General features: G+C 42.3%; 1 protein-coding gene across 1 annotated transcript in view; it reads right to left on the bottom strand.

Annotated features, from left to right (window-relative positions):
* Nucleotides 1-20,269, bottom strand: part of f2 (coagulation factor II (thrombin)) — a 95,840-nt gene that overhangs the window by 39,066 nt on the left and 36,505 nt on the right. Inside the window, exons 6-9 of the mRNA XM_073049156.1 lie at nucleotides 15,649-15,785; nucleotides 14,106-14,399; nucleotides 12,488-12,619; nucleotides 190-313 (exon numbers count right to left, since the gene is read on the bottom strand). Coding sequence (XP_072905257.1) covers nucleotides 190-313; nucleotides 12,488-12,619; nucleotides 14,106-14,399; nucleotides 15,649-15,785 — 687 coding nt within the window. The remainder of the gene's footprint in view (nucleotides 1-189; nucleotides 314-12,487; nucleotides 12,620-14,105; nucleotides 14,400-15,648; nucleotides 15,786-20,269) is intronic.

Raw genomic sequence — 20,269 nt, 5'->3', positions numbered from 1 at the left:
TACAGGAAGAACATGTAAACTTCACACGGACAGCACTGGAGCCTGGGATGGAATTCAGCTGGCATTGAAGCCACGAGGCAGCGTTTCTCCCATCCAATCTAACGTGCTACTTCTGCAGACAATGCCTCCAAAAGAAAGTGTGTAAGTGACCACTTGTAAATGATGCCAATAATGAAAGACTTCGCTTACCATGGAGCGCTTCCTATCTCAGCTTCTTCTCCTTTCACAATCCGACCTGTCAGGGATTGCACCAATTCCATTTCAGTAGCATCTCTTTTATTTTGGAGCTCAAACAATCGTCTCAGTCCACATTCTGTAGGCAATGAAAATGGGTTTGAGTTCATCTGCATTTACAAGGCCAAAATGTAGCTAGCCCTTATACCAAATCTCAAGGCATGCCGGGGATATGGCAATTTCTGCCTAAACAATGCTAAGTCTTTGAAACGTCTCATTAGGTCAGGTGGCCTCTGTGGAGGCCAAGTAAAAGTCCATGTCACTCCTGAAGCAGGGCCCGACCCGAAACATCTTCCATTGCTTTGTCTTCACAGAGGCTCCCTGACCCACTGGGTCCCTCCAGCAGTCTCTTCTACGCTCCAGACCCCAGACTGTGTAGTCTCTTGTGTCAATGCCAAGTTCTTCCTTGCCTTTTTCTTAGCTCTCTTTGTGCTGACTTGATCAGAGTGAGAGGTAGAGATCCCTGTGAGGGAAAGGAAGGCGAGGAGTGGGAGTTAACACACTGGGCCAAGAATAGATTTCCTGTAATTAGTGGAAGTTTAAGTAGACTGAGCAGTAGGAGGAAGCTACTTTATTGTCTCAGAGTAGATATAGAGAGTGAACACATCAGTCATGGCAGATTAAGCTTAAACACAGTTTAAGAAATAGATTTAGCAAAGGGTGTGCAACTGTAAGATTATAAGGCATAGGAGAAGAATGAGACCACTTGGCTAATTGAGTCTGAGTCACCATGTGATTATGACTGATTTCTTTCTCCTTCTCAATCTCATTTTCCTGCCTTCTCTCCTCTAAGGATAGATTAAATAGAGATTAGAGAAATAAGACACCAATTTTCAGTTGTCTTAAACTGACACCAGAAGTTAGATATAGATTCATCAGAGAGTGTGTTGTGGTGTGTTAAATTTTGTAAAAACATTAAATGGAAGTCTCAACAATTCCAAGTGACATTTTAACCTTTCGTGAACTCACGGCATGTAAGCTGTCTGTACAAGTTAAACACTGGCGGCCAAATGTTTTCTGGCCTCACGCACCAGTGGCATCAGGATGTCTGTCGATGATCTCAAGTTGTTTGAATAAAAGAAACAATGTTGAGTTAGTGGCATGAGAACAAAAGATCAAATGCTTGTCAATCTCTGTGTGCCTCACAATGCCTGTGGATTTGTCCCCAATTTACTGAGGCACTTTTTGCTTGATTCTTGGGACCATGTAGATAGAGGAATAGAAACATGGAAACATAGAAAACCTACAGCACAATACAGGCCCTTTGGCCCACAAAGCTGTGCCAAACATGTCCTTAACTTAGAACTACTTAGGCTTTACCCATAGCCCTCTATTTTTCAAAGCTCCATGTACCTATCCAGGAGTCTCTTAAAAGACCCTATCGTATCCGCCTCCACCACCATCACTGGCAGCCCATTCCACGCACTCACCACTTTCTGCGTAAAAAAACTTACCCCTGGCATCTCCTCTGTACCTACTTCCAAGCATCTTAAAATTGTGCCTTCTTGTGCTAGCCATTTCAGCCCTGGGTAAAAACCTCTGACTATCCAATGATCAATGACTCTCATTATCTCGTACACCTCTATCAGGTCACCTCTCATCCTCCGTCGCTTCAAGGAGAAAAGGCCTAGTTCACTCAACCTATTCTCATAAGGCATGCTCCCCAATCCAGGTAACATCCTTGTAAATCTCCTCCGCACCCTTTCTATGGCTTCCACATCCTTCCTGTAGTGAGGCGACCAGAACTGAACACAGTACTCCAAGTGGGGTCTGACCAGGGTCCCATATAGCTGCAACATTACCTCTTGGCTCTTAAACTCAAACCTATTGTTGATGAAGGCCAATGCACTGTATGCCTTCTTAATCAGAATCAACCTTCACAGCAGCTTTGAGTGTCCTATGGACTTGGACCCCAAGATCCCTCTGATCCTCTACACTGCCAAGAGTCTTACCATTAATGCTATATTTCTATCATCATATTTGACCTACCAAAATGAACCACCTCACACTTATCTGGGTTGAACTCCATCTGTCACTTCTCAGCCCAGTCTTGCATCCTGTCAATGTCCCGCTGTAACCTCTGACAGCCCTCAACACTATCCACAGCACCCCCAACCTTTGTGTCATCAGCAAACTTGCTAACCCATCCCTCCACTTCCTCATCCAGGTCATTTATAAAAATCACAAAGAGTAAGGGTCCCAGAACAGATCCCTGAGGCACTCCTCTGGTCACCGACCTCCATGCAGAATATGACCTGTCTACAACCACTCTGCCTTCTGTCGGCAAGCCAGTTCTGGATCCACAAAGCAATGTCCCCTTGGATCCCATGCCTCCTTACTTTCTCAAAAAGCCTTGCATGGGGTACCTTATCAAATGCCTTGCTGAAATCCATATGCACTACAGCTCTACTTCATCAATGTGTTTAGTCACATCCTCAAAAAATTCAATCAAGTTTGTAAGGCATGACCTGCCTTTCACAAAGTCATGCTGACTATTCCTAATCATATTATGCCTCTCCATATGTTCATAAATCCTGCCTCTCAGGATCTTCTCCATCAACTTACCAATCACTGAAATAAGACTCACTGGTCTATAATTTCCTGGACTATCTCTACTCCCTTTCTTGAATAAGGGAACAACATCCGGAATCCTCCAGAACCTCTCCTGTCCTCATTGATGATGCAAAGATCATCGCCAGAGGCTCAGCAATCCCCTCCCTTACTTCCCACAGTAGCCTGGGGTACATCTCATCCGGTCCCAGTGTCTTAACCAACTTGATGCTTTCCAAAAGCTCCAGCACATCCTCTTCCTTAATATCTATTGCTCAAGCTTTTCTGTCCACTGCAAGTCATCACTACAATCACCAAGATCCTGCTCCACAGTGAATACTGAAGCAAAGTATTCATTAAGTACCTCTGCTGTCTCCTCCGGTTCCATACATGCTTTTCCACTGTCACACTTGATTGGTCCTAATATCTCACGTCTTATCCTCTTGCTCTTCACATACTTGTATAATGCTTTGGGGTTTTCCTTAATCCTGTCCGCCAGGACCTTCTCATGGCCCCTTCTGTCTCTCATAATTTCATTCTTAAGCTCCTTCCTGCTAGCCTTATAATCTTCTAGATCTCTATCATTACCTAGTTTTTTGAACCTTTCATAAGCTTTTCTTTTCTTCTTGACTAGATTTTCAACAGTCTTTGTACACCATGGTTCCTGTACCCTACCATCCTTTCCCTGTCTCATTGGAATGTACCTACACAGACCACCACGCAAATATCCCCTGAACATTTGCCCCATTTCTTCCGTACATTTCCCTGAGAACATCGGTTCCCAATTTATGCTACTAATAGCCTCATATTCCCTCTTACTCCAATTAAACGTTTCCCTAACTGGTCTGTTCCTATCTCTCTCTAATGCTATGGTAAAGGAGATAGAATTGTGATCACTATCTCCAAAATGCTCTCCCACTGAGAAACCTGACACCTGACCAGATTCATTTCCCAATACCAGATCAAGTACAGCCTCTCCTCTTGTAGGCTTATCTACATATTGTGTCAAGAAACCTTCTTGAACACACCAAACAAACTCCAGTCCATCTGAACCCCTCACTCTAGGGAGATGCCAATCAATATTTGGGAATTTAAAATCTCCCACCACAACAACCCTGTTATTATTACACCTTTGCAGAAATTGTCTTCCTATCTGCTCCTCGATGACCCTGATACTGTAGGGTTGTCTATAAAAAGCACCTAGTAGAGTTATTGACCCTTATTGAATCACGGTCATTGCTGCTTAAGATGGATCCAGAGTGATTTCATGATTTGGAATTCGGAGTTCTCCCGATGACAGCGATGATCAAGTCTTCGGACAACAGCAACAATCAAGTGGAGATTACAAACCGTGAGCCCAGAAATCTTTGTGGAAGATACATAGTATTTTGTGTGGTTTATGTGTGCTTTCTATTTTTTGATAATAAATTAGGCCTAAGTTACTTGGTGCTTGTGTGCTCATTATGACATCTCCTGGACACCCTGATTGTTTGGGACTTCAGGGGCTGATTAACTCTGCCCATTACAGAGAGTTAACCTATTAGCCTTAAGGTCGATAAAGTAAAGGGGTTTATTCACTGGAATAAAGGCAGATTAAGCACAAAGAGGATATTATTTTATCTGTCTAAGGGTAGATTTTGCAGAAGGTGGGATAAAATACAGTGTTCTATGATAATTTAAGTAGAGAGTTGGGGGGTTAACCTAGGATAGATCAAGCGATGAGTGACCGATACACCACTAGTTTTAGAGTCAGGGATGTCAGAGATGGGATTGAACCCACCAGGCTAAAAATAGATTATCCAGAGGATTGGCATTGAGTGGACATTACTGCCACAATTTAAGAACAGCTTTAGCAAGAAATGGGTAATGACGTATTTATTTAAATATAAATTGAGAGTTTGCGTTAACCCATTTGTATGAGGATTGTTTAAGAGGTTGGAGTTAGCCAACAAGCAGAAGTGCAGATTAAGTAACAATGGAAAATTCACTCACCAGTCTAAATGACAACTATTTAGAGTATGGAAGTTGACTCATCAACATAAACACAGATTAGCGTGTGGGTCGGAGTTAAGCCACTAGTCTAAAGGGAGATTAAGTACCGGTAGTAGAGTTCGATCTAAAACAACCATCTATGTATAGATAAAGCTGAGAGCAGGAGTTAGCCTGTCAGTCAAGGGGCAGACTAAGCATCTCCAGCAATGAATTAATCTCGTGTGAAGATAGATTAAATCGTGAATTAGATTTATTTCACTCACATAAAAACTGATTAAACTGGGAATAGAGGTAACCCAAAGGTATATGGGAGAATTGTGGCAGTTTAGAGTAAACAATAAAGGGAGTTGGAGTTAACCCATTGGTTTAAGTGTAGATAAAGAAGAAAGTTGGTGCTAACCCAGTAATCAATGGGTAGATTAATGTCAATAGTGGGAGTTAATCTAGCAGTCTCAGAAACATTAAGCAAAGGACACTGTTGATCTAGCTGTAGATAAAGTGGGAATTAACCCAGTAGAATGAGGGTATATTAGATGGATTCTGGTACCAATTCATGAGACAAAGGCGAGATTAAATAGCTGAGAGAACGCAGTGCACACTCTAATATGCAAAGCAGTCTGGTGGCTTCTCTAACTGGTTGATCATGAGTTGTATAGGAGGTGCCAAACACTTCCTATAATGATCTTTCCAGTTTGCTTCCTATTACACGTTTACTGTATAGTTCTCATATGCTTACACTTCTACAGTCTATCTACACTCCCTTTTGCCCTGGGAAAGATGCCAGCAAAATCAAGGTTCCCTCCCATCCCAGCAATTTTCTCTTCTTCCCCCACCAACTAAGAAGAAGATACAAAAAGCCTAAGAACGTATACACTACCAGGCTCAAGGGCAGCTTCTATTCCACTGTAAAATGAGTCTTGAATGGACCTCTTATACAGTAGAGCTCTTGACCTTTCCATAAAGCCATAAGACAGAGGAGCAGAATTAGACCATTTGGCCCATCAAATATGCTCCGCCCTTTGATCATGGCAGATTTATTTTCCCTCAACCCCATTCTGCTGCCTTCTCTCTATAACCTTTGACATCCTCACTAATCAGGAACTTAACAACCTCCATTTTAAACTATCGAATAACCTGGCTTTCACAGCCATCTGTGGTAATGAATTCCACAGATTCATCACAATCTCGCTAAAGAAATCTCTCCTCATCTCTGTCCTACAGGGACATCCTTCTTTCTGAGGCTGCACACCATGGTTCCTCATGTCTCCTACTATTGGAGACGTCCTCTCCATGTCCACTCTGTCTAGGCCTTTCAATAATCAGTAGGCTTCAATGAGATGCCCCCTCATTTTTCTAAATTCCAGCGAATGCAAGTGCCGAGCCATCAAACACTCCTCATAAATTAACCCTTTTATTCCTGGAATTATTCTTGAAAACCTTTTCTGGACCCTCTCCAGTGCCAGCACGTTTTTAGATACGGGGCCCAAACTGTTCACAGTACTCTTAAGTGTGGTCTGACTAATATCTTATTAAACCTTAGCATTACATCCTTGCTTTTATATTCTAGTCTTCTAGAAATGAATGCTAATATTGCATTTGCCTTCCTTACCACTGACTCATCCTGAAAGTTAACCTTTAGGGAATCCTGCACAATGGTTCCCAAGTCCCTTTGCACCTCTGATTTCTGAATTTGATCCCTGTTTAGAAAATAGTCGATGCTTTTAATTCTTCTACCAAAGAGCATGACCGTACATTTATCTACACTGTATTCAATTTGTCACTTCTTTGCCCATTCTCCTAATCAGTCTAAATCCATCTGTAGTCTCCCCAAGACTGACTCTCCACCAATCTTAGCATCATCCACAAACTTGGCCAAAAAGTTATCAATCCTGTCATCCAGATCATTAATATGTAACATGAAAAGTAGTGGACTCAACTCCAACCCCTGTGGAACGTCACTAGCCACTGAGAGCCAAGCAGAAAAGGCCCCCTTTATTCCCTCTCCTTGCCTCCTGCCAGTCAGCCAATCTTCTTTCCATGCTTGGATCTTTCTTGTAATACCATGAGCTCTTATTTTGTTATGCAGCCTCAAGTGCAGTATCTTGTCAGGGGCCTTCTGAAAATCCAAGTAAAAAACATCCATTAACTTTCCTTTGTCTATTCTGTCTGTTATTTCCTCAAAGAATCCCAGCAGATTTGTCAGGCAAGATTTTCTTTTAAGGAAACCATGCTAATTACGGGCTATTTTATCATGTGCCTCCAGGTACCCTGAAACCTCGTCCTTAATAATGGACTCCAACATGTTCCCAGCCACTGAAGTCAGGCTAACTAGCCTATAATTTCCTGTCTTTTGCCTCCCTCCCTCCTTAAAGAGTGGACTAATAGTTGCAATTTTCCCATCCTCTGGAATCATTCCAGAATCCCGTGATTCTTGAAAGATCACTATTAATACCTCCACACACTCTTCAGCTACCTCTTTCAGAACACTGGGATGTAGGCAATCTGGTACTGGTGACTTATCTACCTTCAGACCTTTCAACTTCCCAAGCACCTTTTCCCTAGCAACTGCACTCACTTCTGCCCAGTACTTGAATGTATGACATCCTGCTGGTATCTTCCACATTGGAGTCTGAGGCAAAATATTTGTTGAGTCAGTCCACCATTTTTTGTTCACATTATTATCTTTTCACCGTAATTTTCCAGTGGTCCGATAACCAACTCCTGCTTTTCTTTTACTCTTTATATATTTGAAAACACTTTTGGTATTCTCTTTTATATTTTTGGCTAGCTTAGCTTCATATTTCCTCTTTTCCTCTTTATTGCTTCTTTAGCTGCCTCCTGTTGCTATTGAAAGCTCCCAATCCTCTAGCTTCCCACTATTTTTTGCTATATTGCATGCCCTCTCTTGTATGTTTATTGTGTCTTTGTTTTCCCTTGTCAGCCACAGTTCCCTCATCCTCCCTCTAGAATGTTTCTTCTTCTTTGGGATGAACTGATCCTGAATCTTCCGAATTACTCCCTGAAACACCAGATATAGCTGTTCCACTATCATCCCTACTAATATGCCCTTCCAAACAATTTTGGCCAGCTCCTCTCTCATACCTCTGTAGTTACCTTTACTTCATCGTAATACTAATTAATCATATTTTAATTCCTGTCTCTCAAACTGAGGGATAAATTCTATCATATTATGATTACTGTCTCCTAAGGGTTCCTTTTCCTTAAGCTCACTCATCAAATCTGGTTCATATAAGGAGATGAAAAAAGAGCCGAAGTTTCAGGCCGAGACCCTTCCTCAGGACTGGAAAGAAGGGGGTAGGAAGCCAGAATAAAAAGTTGGGTGGAGGGGAAGGCATACAAGCTAGAAGATGATTGGTGAAACCAGGTGAAGGGGAAGGTAGATTGGTGGGGAAGGGGGGTGAAGTGAGAAGCTGGGAGCTAATAGTCAGTAAAGATAAAAGACTGAAGAAGAAGGAATGTGATAGGAGAGGAGAGTGGACCATGGTAGAAAGAGAAGGAGGAGAGGTACCAGAGGAAGAAGATAAGTAGGGGAGAAGAAGAGAAAGGGTAAAAAGGAAGCCAGAATAAGGAATGGAAAAGAGGGAAGGGGGAGGAATAGAAATTACTATGTTAGAAAAATCCATGTTCATGCCATCACGTTGGGGCTACGCAGACGGAATATGAGGTGTTCCTTCTTCTACCTGAGAGTACCCTCAACTTGGTAATGGAGGACTCCATGGACTGACATATTGGAATGGGAATGAACTGAGGAATTAAAGTAGTTGGCCATTGGAAAATCCTGCTTGTTATGGATAGAGCAAGGTGCTCAACAAAATAGTCCGTCAATCTACTTCAAGTCTCACCAATGTAGAGAAGGCTGCACCAGGAGCAGCAGGCACAAGCAGATTACCCTGAGAGACCAGCAGTCACCTGGAGGAACTATTTGGGGTTCCCCGAGTAGTGGGGAGGTGTAGCATTCCTGCTACTTGCTAGCATAAGTGCTGGGAAGGAGATCAGTGTGGAGAGATGATGGACAAGGGAATCATGGAGGTAGTGATCCCTGTGGAAATTGGAAAGTGTAGGTAAGTGAAGATAAGTTTTCCTTAGTGGTCTTGACCACAAGCTGCTCTAAAAGCCATCTAGTAGGCATTCTACAAATTCCTTCTCTTGGGATCCAGCACCAACCTGATTTTCCCAATCTACCTGCATATTGAAATTCCCCATGACCACTGTAACATTACCCTTTTTACATGCCCTTTCTGTCTCCTGTTGTAATTTGTATCCTACGTTCTGGCTACTGTTTGGAGGCCTGTATACAACCCTTTAGGTTTTTTGTATCCTTGCAGTTTCTTAACAACACACACAAGGTTTCTACATCTTCTGATCCTGTGTTGCTTTTTTCTAAGAATATAATTCCATATTTTACCAACAAAGCCATTCCACCCTCTTTGTCCATTTGCCTATCCTTTTGATGTGAATTGCATCTTTGGATGTTAAGCTCCCAGCTGTGATCTTCTATCATCTATGACTCTGATGTCCTCAACATCATACCTGCTAAGTTCTAACCTGGCTACAAGATCATTTACCTTATGAAGTATGCATTCAAATATAAGACCTTCCTTCAGTCCTGTATTCACCACCCTTTTCAATTTTGTCTCAATGTTGCTAGAGGTTAAGTTCTTATCCCTTTCTAAACATTTTGTCTTATTCTTTATTCTGGAGAATTCCATAGCCTTTCCTTCACTCTCCATCCCATTTACTTAATCCATACTTTCCAACTGTAGAACTAACACCCTAATTTATAGCCCTATCCACAGCCCTAATTATGCAATTCACCAGGACCGTGGTCCCAGGATGATTCAGTTGGAGCCCATCCCATTGTAACAATCTTTGAGCCACACATTTTGCTGATATTATTAATCCTGTGCCAATTTGCATGTGACTCAGATGACAATCAAGAGATTATTCCCCTTTTGGTTCTTCATTTTAACTTAGTCTTTATCTGTTCAAAGTCCCTCAGCTGAACCTCTTTCCTTGTTCTTCCTACATTATTGGTACCCACATGGGCCACAATAACTGGATCTATCCCTTCCCACTGCAAATTTCTCTCCAAGTCAAATGAGATGTCCTGAACCCAGGCATCAGACAGACAACACAGTCTTTGGTTCTCTTAATCCTTGTGACAGAGAGATGAGTCTATTCCTCTGACTATACTATTGCCAATTACAACTACAGTTTCTTTCTCTACTCCCTCTTGAATGGCTCCCAGAACAACACCAATGTTGCTCATCCTTCCTACAGCCCTGTACTCTCATGTTCACAGGGAGCGAGAATCTCAGACCTGTTGGGCAAGTTCAAGGGCTGGCACTCTTCCATCACTACCTCTTGGATCTTTCTACCTGCCTCACTCACAGTCACACCTCTTGTCCCTGGCTACAGGCCAAAATTAAACCAGTTAAACTAATGGGTGTGACTGCCTCCTGAAGCATATCGCTCAGGTAATTCTCCCCTTCCCTGATGCATCATAATGTTTCAAGCTCAGATTCCAGGTCATCAACTTTTTTCACTAAGTACTATATATATATATATATATATATAAAACAAACCTTTGCCTGTGCTTACCTGCTGTTTGGGCCTCCTTGCCAAAGCCTCATGAGCCAAATCCTCAGATCTTAGACTTCTACCTTGTTCCACTCTTACAATGGCTGATCCAAAATGGCCTCCAGGACCTTAGCTTCAGCCTCTTTTCGTTGAAGCCTCTTGAGACGAAGCCTCAGTTCCCCTCTCTAACTCTGCCCACTCCAACAATGGCTGCTCCTACAATGACTACTCTGCTTAAAGCTCACTTATTTTTTTATTGGCCTAAGTGAAATCCACACAGAATGAGACTTGCTCTTTTGAATGGTCCTGCTCTCACACAGATCACACTCTTGTTACTCCAAGGTGAGCTAATCTCACAGCACTTGCACTTTATTTGTCTTCTTGCAACGCACTTCTTCTACAACTGTAAACTATAGTTTGCAATCTGGTTTTCTGCCCCCTTTTTTTGTAATACCTCAATGTACTTATGTATGGAAATGTTCTGCCTGGAGGCATGCAAATGAAATCTTTTTACTATATCATGATAAATGGGACAACAATAAACCAATGACTAATCATCACTCTTTTTAAAATACATCCTGAACATCAGGCTTTCTATACTGCAGCAGTTTCAGAGAACATAGAACATAGAATAGTACAGCGCATTACAGACCCTTCAGCCCACAATGTTGTGCTGACCCTCAAACCCTGCCTCCCACATAACCCCCCACCTTAAATTCCTCCATATACCTGTCTAGTAGTCTCTTAAATTTCACTAGTGTATCTGCCTCCACCACTGACTCAGGCAGTACATTCCACACACCAACCACTCTCTGAGTGAAAAACCTTCCTCTAATATCCCCCTTGAACTTCCCTCCCCTTACCTTAAAGCCATGTCCTCTTGTACTGAGCAGTGGTGCCCTGGGGAAGAGGCACTGGCTGTCCACTCTGTTTATTCCTCTTAATATCTTGTACACCTCTATCATGTCTCCTCTCATCCTCCTTCTCTCCAAAGAGTAAAGCCCTAGCTCCCTTAATCTCTGATCATAATGCATACTCTCTAAACCAGGCAGCATCCTGGTAAATCTCCTCTGTACCTTTTCCAATGCTTCCACATCCCTCCTATAGTGAGGCAACCAGAACTGACCAGAAGCCAATGGTAATTCCAGTGCTTTATAAACAATTCAGCCACCACGCAGTCAACCTCAGAAAGACCTACAGTGGCCTGGGGAGATTGACTGAAGCAATTATATAAATTATATTCCGAAGTATATTAATTATACAGATTCTAATCTGTTGGACAGGAAGAGCTACAGTCTACAGATCAGTGATTTTGGATGACTCAAGGACAATGGAAGCAGAGAGATCAATTGCCTTTGTTCTTGCCATGGGGGGGGGGGGGGGAATGGAGACTGCCATTTTATGGAGAGACTTCGTTCTCCGTTTTGTGAGCTAAACTCACTCAGAATTTTAAAGTAGTCACAATCATGCCTCAGGTAATCAGCTGCACAAGGGATCATTTCCAAATAAAAAGTTATTTGTAAGGTATTCTTTGGTTGGATACTGTTGTGGTCTGTAGCTGTTCTGCATGATTCAAGCTGATTGAGAACAAAGACCCATAAATTACTGATAGTCACTTGCTGGGAAGAGGGCAATAAATGGATGCTGGCCTGGAGCAGAGCCAATAAAAAGGTGTTAAAGGTCAGACACATGACCAATAGCCAATGACACTGGAATGCAATATTTGAATTGGTAAGAAATTCAAGCTTATCAAAGCTAAGCTTTTCACATAGAAGACAGTGATGACTTGGTAGGAGGTTCACCATCACGGACGTGAGCTGCCGCATGGACACGTGGAGATTCAAAATGGGACTGTGAGTAACATATGGCCAGCAACAGGAACTCCTTTTTAACTGGTATTATATTTTTTATTCTTTGACTGTTCATGGAAGATCGGGGAAAACCTAGTACATGTGCACTCAGGTATTTGATTGTGTAAGTTCACGTGTTCTTCCTATGAGACAATAAAGGTACTTGCTGGTAATTACAGATTCTCTCTGTGCCTCCCTGGTCATTATTACATTAGGTGATTCTTGTAACAAATCAGTGATAAAAAGCGATCTGAACTTACCACTTTCTCCGTTACCAAAATGTGCTGGATTGAATGAGGTCACGTACTCAGTCTTAGTTGTTCGACCAGCGAATGTACTCTGGGCCTCTAGTTCTTCCAATGTTGGCGGTTCAAATGGATTCTCATGATCGTCTAATGGTCAGAAAGAAACGTGGGGTCAGAGCTGGGGTGGGGGGGAGGGCTGTGAATCTTTGAAACTTAGAAAGGAGTTATCCTTGTAGTATAACTATAGCCAAAAGTTTTTTTTTTAAATGATATGGGTAAGGGGCAGGCCTGAAAGTTAGCAAAGACAATTTGGCCAGATGTTGTGAATACCTGGGAAAAGACATTTGGGATCAGAGTTGGGGGTGGGGGGAGGGGGGCCTATGAATGTTTGGAATTCTTCATAGTTGGACAAACAGAACAAAAACTGAATAAATGGTAACTATTTTAATTGAAAAAGAGGGGAGTAAAATACCACAGATTATGAAGAAATTATTGACATGTGTAATCAGCTCAAGAGTCACAAAAGAATTAAAAAGGGCTCCCAATAATAAATTCACTCCTCCTCCTCTCTGCTTTATGGACAGACTATCTGCTGTTGAGATATCATTGCTTATTCCACCTTAAGGAAAAACTGCAGACTTAGAGCTTGTGAGACCCTACTCAATTACGTGTAGATCTGTCGCTACAGATTTAGCTGATTGCCAATAAAATGACCAATCACTGGCAGCCATCTTGGGTAGAGAATTCCAAAGAATTCTTTGTTATCTCCTCCAATAATATCAGGTAGGAAGGTGGACTTGGGATGGACAATCGGCTGCTACAATAAACAACAGAGAAGGCTCAAGAATGATTTTAGTAATCGGGCTCTTTTCATTCTCCACATGACTGGTTCTGAGCTCAATCATTAATATGTCTGTTGCAGTGCACATGCCCATTGAAATGTTGTGTGTTTCCAACATTTTCCTTTGATTTACCCTTAGGTTCATATGAACTTAGTTGTCAATAAACCTTTGACTTCTCTTTGTTTACCTTATAAATATTCAATGGCATGATTTGTAGGTTCTTGCAGAGAGCACAGTGCTCAGATAAGAACATGGGAAAACAGGAGCAGGAGCAGAAGGCCACTTGGCCCCTCAAGCTTGCCCCTCCATTCAATATGATCTTGGCTGATCTACCCAGAGCTTCATCTCCTCTCTGTGCCAGTTCCTCAAAACCCTCAATAACCTGATCCTTCAAAATGTAGTACCTTCCTCTTTAAATGCACTCAATGATCTAGTCTCTACCATCCTCCAGAGCAGAAAATTCCTGAGATTCATTGCATTTACAAACATTTCAAACACTTTTTGATCATTTGATGACTGACTCTCAACAACCCTGTTATTGTTAAATACCAGTCGTCTCTCAAGGAGGTCAATGAAATAGACCTCAAATCCCTTTCTACACAATTCTCTTGATCTCAAAAGCATAATGTAGTATTTCCTCTGACACTACACAATCTTTAACTTGTCACCGATTATCATCGACTTATAATGTAACTCCCTGTATTCCTACAAGTAGTATGCATTATTACACAAAACTGACAGGGCATTGTTGTCAATGCTAGGTTCCCAAACTGAACCACCAACCAACTTACCACAGTAGTTAAGTTCACAGTACTCCGTTTCTGCGTTCCGGTCAGTGGTATAACACCATACACCTTCGTCGTCATCATCTGGATTCCTGCAATAGTTCGCTTCCAAACCTGCTGTGGGATAGTTTTGTTTGGTATAATTGTGCTTGTGAGGAGATTGTGAGCTCCAAGCCTGGCAATATCTTCCACTTATGGTTTTGTTCAACGTTCCTGTGTAGCCTCTTCCTTGATTTGGAACACAATCAGTAGCTGGCTTTTCTTCTGGGAGCAGAGTTGGCAACGGTTTGAATGGTTCACCTAAAGTTTAAAGCAAAAATCTGTAAGATCCAACTGAACATTCCTAGCCTTGAGACGGACAGCACAGTAACCTATTAGCAAAGCTGCTGTCTCCACGGTGCTGTCTGTGTGGAGTTTGCATGTTCCCAGTGTGGCCACATACAGCAGTGCAAAAATGGGTGCTCAGTGGTTATCGTGTACTGCATGGGTATAACCGCCTGCTTCCATAATGTTTCTATGACCCTGCAGAAAATGGAATCTCATTGTAAACCAAATCTATTGTGAGACTGCTCACTGTTGTCCTCACCAAGGCTTTGATTTGTCTAAATGGCCAGCGCATGAAAATCTTCAGCTGGTTGAATCCATCTTAAAATGTAGCTAGAGATCAAGAAACTTGGTGAGAAGGAACACGGGCAAGCCAGTCACCTTCACTGCCTACCCTGTTTAATGCAGTATAATAACACCTACTGGGGATTCAATGCGCACGGGAAAATGCTGATTCCATTCCCTTATATCAATAGCTTAACAGCACGATTTCTAAAGGAGGTACGAGAAGGTCGCAGGTCAGTCCTCTGCAAAATGCTCTGAGTCAGAAGAGCAAAAGGCAGGACTCAGCATCTCTGGGATAAATGTCAGAGTGGCAGGGCAGAAGTTATATAGGATGTGTAAACCTAATTATGTTCCAGCAGCCTCTCTCAAACCAGTTGTGTCTGAATGTTGGGTGGGAACAGTATTGAGCCTGACTGGGACCCAATTCTATAATCCCAATGGAATCTAATCCAATAGGTTTTCCGTCTCCACATGGTGAACTCAGACAAGGAATGGATGACTGCTTGTAATGGAGTGACTCATGCCTTCCTTCGTTTTGGAATGGCTAAGGGAAAAAATAGATTTACTTAAATTAAATGAAATAAGCATGTCGAGTAAGGAAGTATTTCAACAACCAGCAGAAACATCATTCTCTTATGTAAGGCAATATTTGTTGTATATGGAATTAACTGGTCTGTTCTGGACAGCAATTTCTGCTAATCATTCTAGGTATGTGCCTGCACTCCCAAAGGACCGAAACTTTACTAACCACAGTCAAAAATTACCTTGTTTATGACTACAAGTGTAGTGATATAACTCTACTCTGCTTCAGAATTTTACCTATCTATGTTAAGATATCTCTGTAATAACATAAGTTAAGGTACATACAATGGTCACAAAAATGCACATTTTACAGACTGGGATATATCTAAGGAAACAAAATAAAAAAAGTGAAACCCACCACAGCGAGGAATATAGCACAGTTCCATTTTCACTTTTGGGTCCTTAGTGTAGCACCATGGTCCACTCTGGCTGTTATTTGGATTCCGGCAGTAGTTACTAATAAGGTCCGAGGTGTTGTATGTCACTGGGTTATATCTGAATGTACAGACATAAATTACTGATCAGTTGTGAGAAAACTAAAGACATTGGATGCTTACAATTTAGCTTTAATTCCAGATTGGGAGGTTTATCCAGTACCATGCCAACTACATGCATTTACTTACTACTGCTCCCTTCCTGTCCAATGCATCCTTTTTGAATTGTGCAATCCAAGATGGCGGCGCGACACAGCTTGCAGCGGCCACTCCAGAGCTGATTATCTGTTATTTGTGAAGCGGGGTGCCGTGCGTAATCATAATCGGATGAAAAATGGACGTGGGAGCACGGAGGAACATCTGAAAATCTCCAGGAAGAACTTCTTTGTTGCTGCTGCTGCTGTGAGGTCTGGGTCTCTGCTGGGAAGAACAGGCCCCCAGTCCTCGGGGTCGCGTTGCCAATGGCCGTTGGCGGGGGCGTCTTAATACGCTCAGCAGAGGATGGTGCTCGGAGAAGCTGTGCCGGAGGGGATGGTCGGAGGCTCGGAGGTTCGACGGACTCGGAGTTCGCTGCGGTCAGGTCGCTTTCAGTGTGTGCTGCGTCTGCGAGGCTGAGTTGGGTGGCGCCGTGGAAGTCCATAGCGGGGGTATTCCCTTCTGCCGCCAGCATGAGATGACAAGTCAATCGGGACCCTGAGGACTTGTGGAAACTGTGTGGTGGTTTCTTTCAAACTTATAGTCCTTTAACATCTTTGGACTATTTTTACTGTGCCCATGGTCTGTTTTTTATCAATTATGCTATTGTTTGCATTGTTGTAACTATATGTTATATATATGTGGTTTTGTGCATGTCTTGTAGCTTTAGGTTTTGGTCTTGTTTTGTCTGGTGGATTTGGAGCTCCTTTCCGGGGAACGCGTTAGACGGTAGCGCGATATTAATACGCAGCAGCCTCTCCAGACTCTGGATTGGGGATTGCCAAACATTACGTGGATTTTCTGGTGTAGTCTGTTTTGTCATGTGTTTTTGTGATATCATTCTGGAGGGATGTTGTCTCATTTTTTAACTGCATTACTTTTGTGGTTTCTAAATGACAATAAACTGAATCTGAAGTTCTTGTAGGCAGTCGTTGGCCTCACTGGAGGTTAATGAAGCTCTAAGAACATGATTGCACTGTATTTAAGAATTTGATTCATTCACCTTGTTTGAAAACTTCCGAAGTAATTTACATACATTCTTTTTAAATTTATTTTTGTTAGCTTTAGGGACTTTTTTTCTGCCTGTCCAACTTTTCCAATTAAAAGCTCAGTCATGCCCAATATCCTGGGAATCCAGCACTCACTCTTGTGAACTATTTGTTCTACCCATACTGGCTGATCTCTTTCTGCACAGTCAGTCCGGTGTGTTGTACAGAGTAACCTTGGGACTACTGTCCTCAAGCCATTTTCCATCCTACAAAATTCCTTTGTAAGAAATCTCTTTCCATTGATATTGCTTCACACCCCAGGTTCAATTCCCACTGCTGATTGTAAGGAGTTTGTATGTACTCCCCATGACTGTGTGGGCTTCCTCTGGGTGCTCCAGTTTTCTCCCACAGTCCAAAGACATATCGGTTGCTAGGTCGATCAGTCATTGCAAATTGTCCCATGATTAGGCTAGGGTTAAAACTGGGGGATTGTTGGGTGGCAGAGTTTGAGAGGCCGGAAGGGCCTATTCTGTGATGGATCTCAATAAGCAAATAAATAAGTAAAATACCATTGAGATGCCTGACTAGTGTTCCTCCCAACATGGAGGCTTTATACTCTTTCATACTCCTAAACTTGATACCTTAGCAAGAGCACCACTTGGGATGCCTTGTCCATTTGCAAAGCAATTGCATATTCTTTACAAATAATGTTCGTTCTTTTTCATAGAAAGTACAGCTTTTTTTTCCAGTGGATAATTCTTTGTTCCACAGTATTGTGAACATGATTTATCCCCCAGCTTTACTCTTACTCCTCCTCATTGTAGCAGCCAAGACTCCAAGACTTCCATCCTGAAATTGGGCCCGCTAATCAGATACGGTCAGGACGATATAGTTGACGCAATTCAGTTTAGTGACATGTACTACTTCCTCAGGGATATCAAGAAAGACTACACGAGAGACAGCAGCCTGAGACTCAGTTGCCATGAAGCAAGGTCTTTTATACTAAATCCACAGCCAACCACACAAAGCAAGCCCCAAAAGTAAACAGTCACCTGGACATGCATGCCCAGGGACCCAGGTATAAAAGGGTAACACACACACAAAATGCTGGAGGAACTCAGCAGGTCGGGCAGCATCTATAGTGGGAAATGAACAGTTGGCACTTTGGGTCGAAACCCTCATCGGGATTGGTGAAGGATCTCAGCCCATTCACGCTGCCGCGTTCTGCCAGTATATTGTTTGTGTTGCCTCAAATTCATAGCATCTGCGGTCTCGCTAGTGTCTCAATGACTAGATAAGAAAGACAAACTGGAAAGGAAAGTATCAGGAAAGCAGAGAGAAAGGATCTCACAGCTCCAGTGACTCGGGTTTGACCCTGACCTCAGGTGTATTTGTAGTGGTGTATACACTTTCTCCCACATCCCAATGGTATGATTGTTAGTGGGCTTCTCAGCTGACGAATTAAACCCTCGTTTAATTGGGAAAAGAATTGGTATTGCATTGTTATTGTCATGTGTATCAAGAAAGGGTGAAAAGCTTGCCTCGCATACGGGATATACAGATCAAATTATTACACGGTGCATTGAGCTGGAATAACGTAAAATTGATGGGGATGTGAGGTGCAGGTAGATACAGATTATAAAGAGAGGGTTAAGGGGCCTGACTGCTGGGATCAGATGTGGGCTGAGTGGATTCCTTCTGTGTTCTAACAGGTAGCCTGTTACATAGAACATCGAACAGTACAGCCCAGGAACAGCCTCTTCCGACCACAATGTTGTGCCAAACTGGCTAAAAAGTAAATCAAAAAAACCCCAGAAACTAATTCCTCCTACCTGCACAATGTCCATATCCCTCTATCTTCCTCAAATTCATGTGACTATCTAAATATCTCTAATGTATTTGCCTCTATCACCATACCAGGTGGAGCATTCCAGGTATCCACCACTCTGAGTAAAAAAACTTACCCCTCACATCCCCTTTGAACCTACCCCCTCTCACCTTCAATGAATGCCCTCTGGTATTAGACATTTCAACCCTGGGAAACAGATACTTCCTGTCTACGCAAACACCAGGAAATCTGCAGATGCTGGAAATTCAAGCAATACACACAAAAAAGCTGGTGGAACACAGCAGGCCAGGCAGCATCTATAGGGAGAAGCGCTGTCGACGTTTCCGGCCGAGACCCTTTGTCAGGACTAACTGAAAGGAAAGATAGTAAGAGATTTGAAAGTGGGAGTGGGAGGGGGAGATCCGAAATGATAGGAGAAGACCGGAGGGGGAGGGATGAAGCTAAGAGCTGGAAAGCTGATTAGCAAAAGGGATACAGAGCTGGAGAAGGGAAAGGATCATGGGACAGGAGGCCTAGGGAGAAAGAAAGGGGGAGGGGAGCACCAGAGGGAGATGGAGAACAGGTAAGGAGAGATTGTGAGAGGGGCAGAGAGAGAAAAAAGAGAGAAAAGGAAAAAAGGGGGAATAATTGATTAATTACTTAATCAATCAATAAACGAATAAATAAATAAATAGATAGATAGATAGATAAATAGATAAATAAACAAATAAATAAATAGATAGATAAATAAATAAATATGGTTTGGGATAAGAAGGGGAGGGGGGCATTACGGAAGTTAGAGAAATTAATGTTCACTCCCTGTCTACTCTATCAATGCCTTTCATAATCTCTATCAGATCTCCCCTCAGTCTCTGATGCTTCAGAGAGAACAACCCCAAGTTTATCCAGCCTCTCCTGATAGCACGTGCCCTCTAAACCAGATGGCTCCCTGGTAGACCTCTTTTGCACCGTCTCCAAAGCCGCCACAGTGCGGCGACCAGAACTGTATGCAATACTCCAGGTGTAGTCCAACCAGAGTCGATCAGCAATAAATGAAAGGTTGTATTCTGAATTGACATTCTTGCTTCTTGAGCTAATTCACGTCATCTTGGATGTTTTAACAAGATCGCCTTTAGGATTGGAGGTTCCCAGTGTTAGTCTAGCAGCAACCTGCATTTGTTGCATTTGATTGATAAAAACTTCAAGGCTCCTTACAGAATAAAAATCAAACAAAAAAAAATAAAACAGCCAAAAAATGTGGATATTCCTATAAATGAGTAAAAGCTTAGTTAAGGAAGGACACTTTAAGGACTATAGAAGGTGAAAGAGTGGAGACACAAAGAAGTTTAAAAACAGAATTCCAGGATTGAGGTATGAATATCTGCTGGGAGGCTTGTTCTATGGTGATTGTGAACTAATTTGCAGTTATGTTTTTCAATAAATTTATGTTTCTGAGAAATGCTTTTACTGGAAGTGCATATGGCAAAATAATAACTAGAATCTGCCAAGATGGAAGGGTACCTGTTATCATTC

The sequence above is a fragment of the Hemitrygon akajei genome, chromosome 6, assembly GCF_048418815.1.
Source record: "Hemitrygon akajei chromosome 6, sHemAka1.3, whole genome shotgun sequence".
NCBI classification, from domain to species: Eukaryota; Metazoa; Chordata; class Chondrichthyes; order Myliobatiformes; family Dasyatidae; genus Hemitrygon; species Hemitrygon akajei.
The sequence above is the reverse complement of the archived record's forward strand: the minus strand, read 5'-3'. Positions and strand labels throughout refer to the sequence as shown.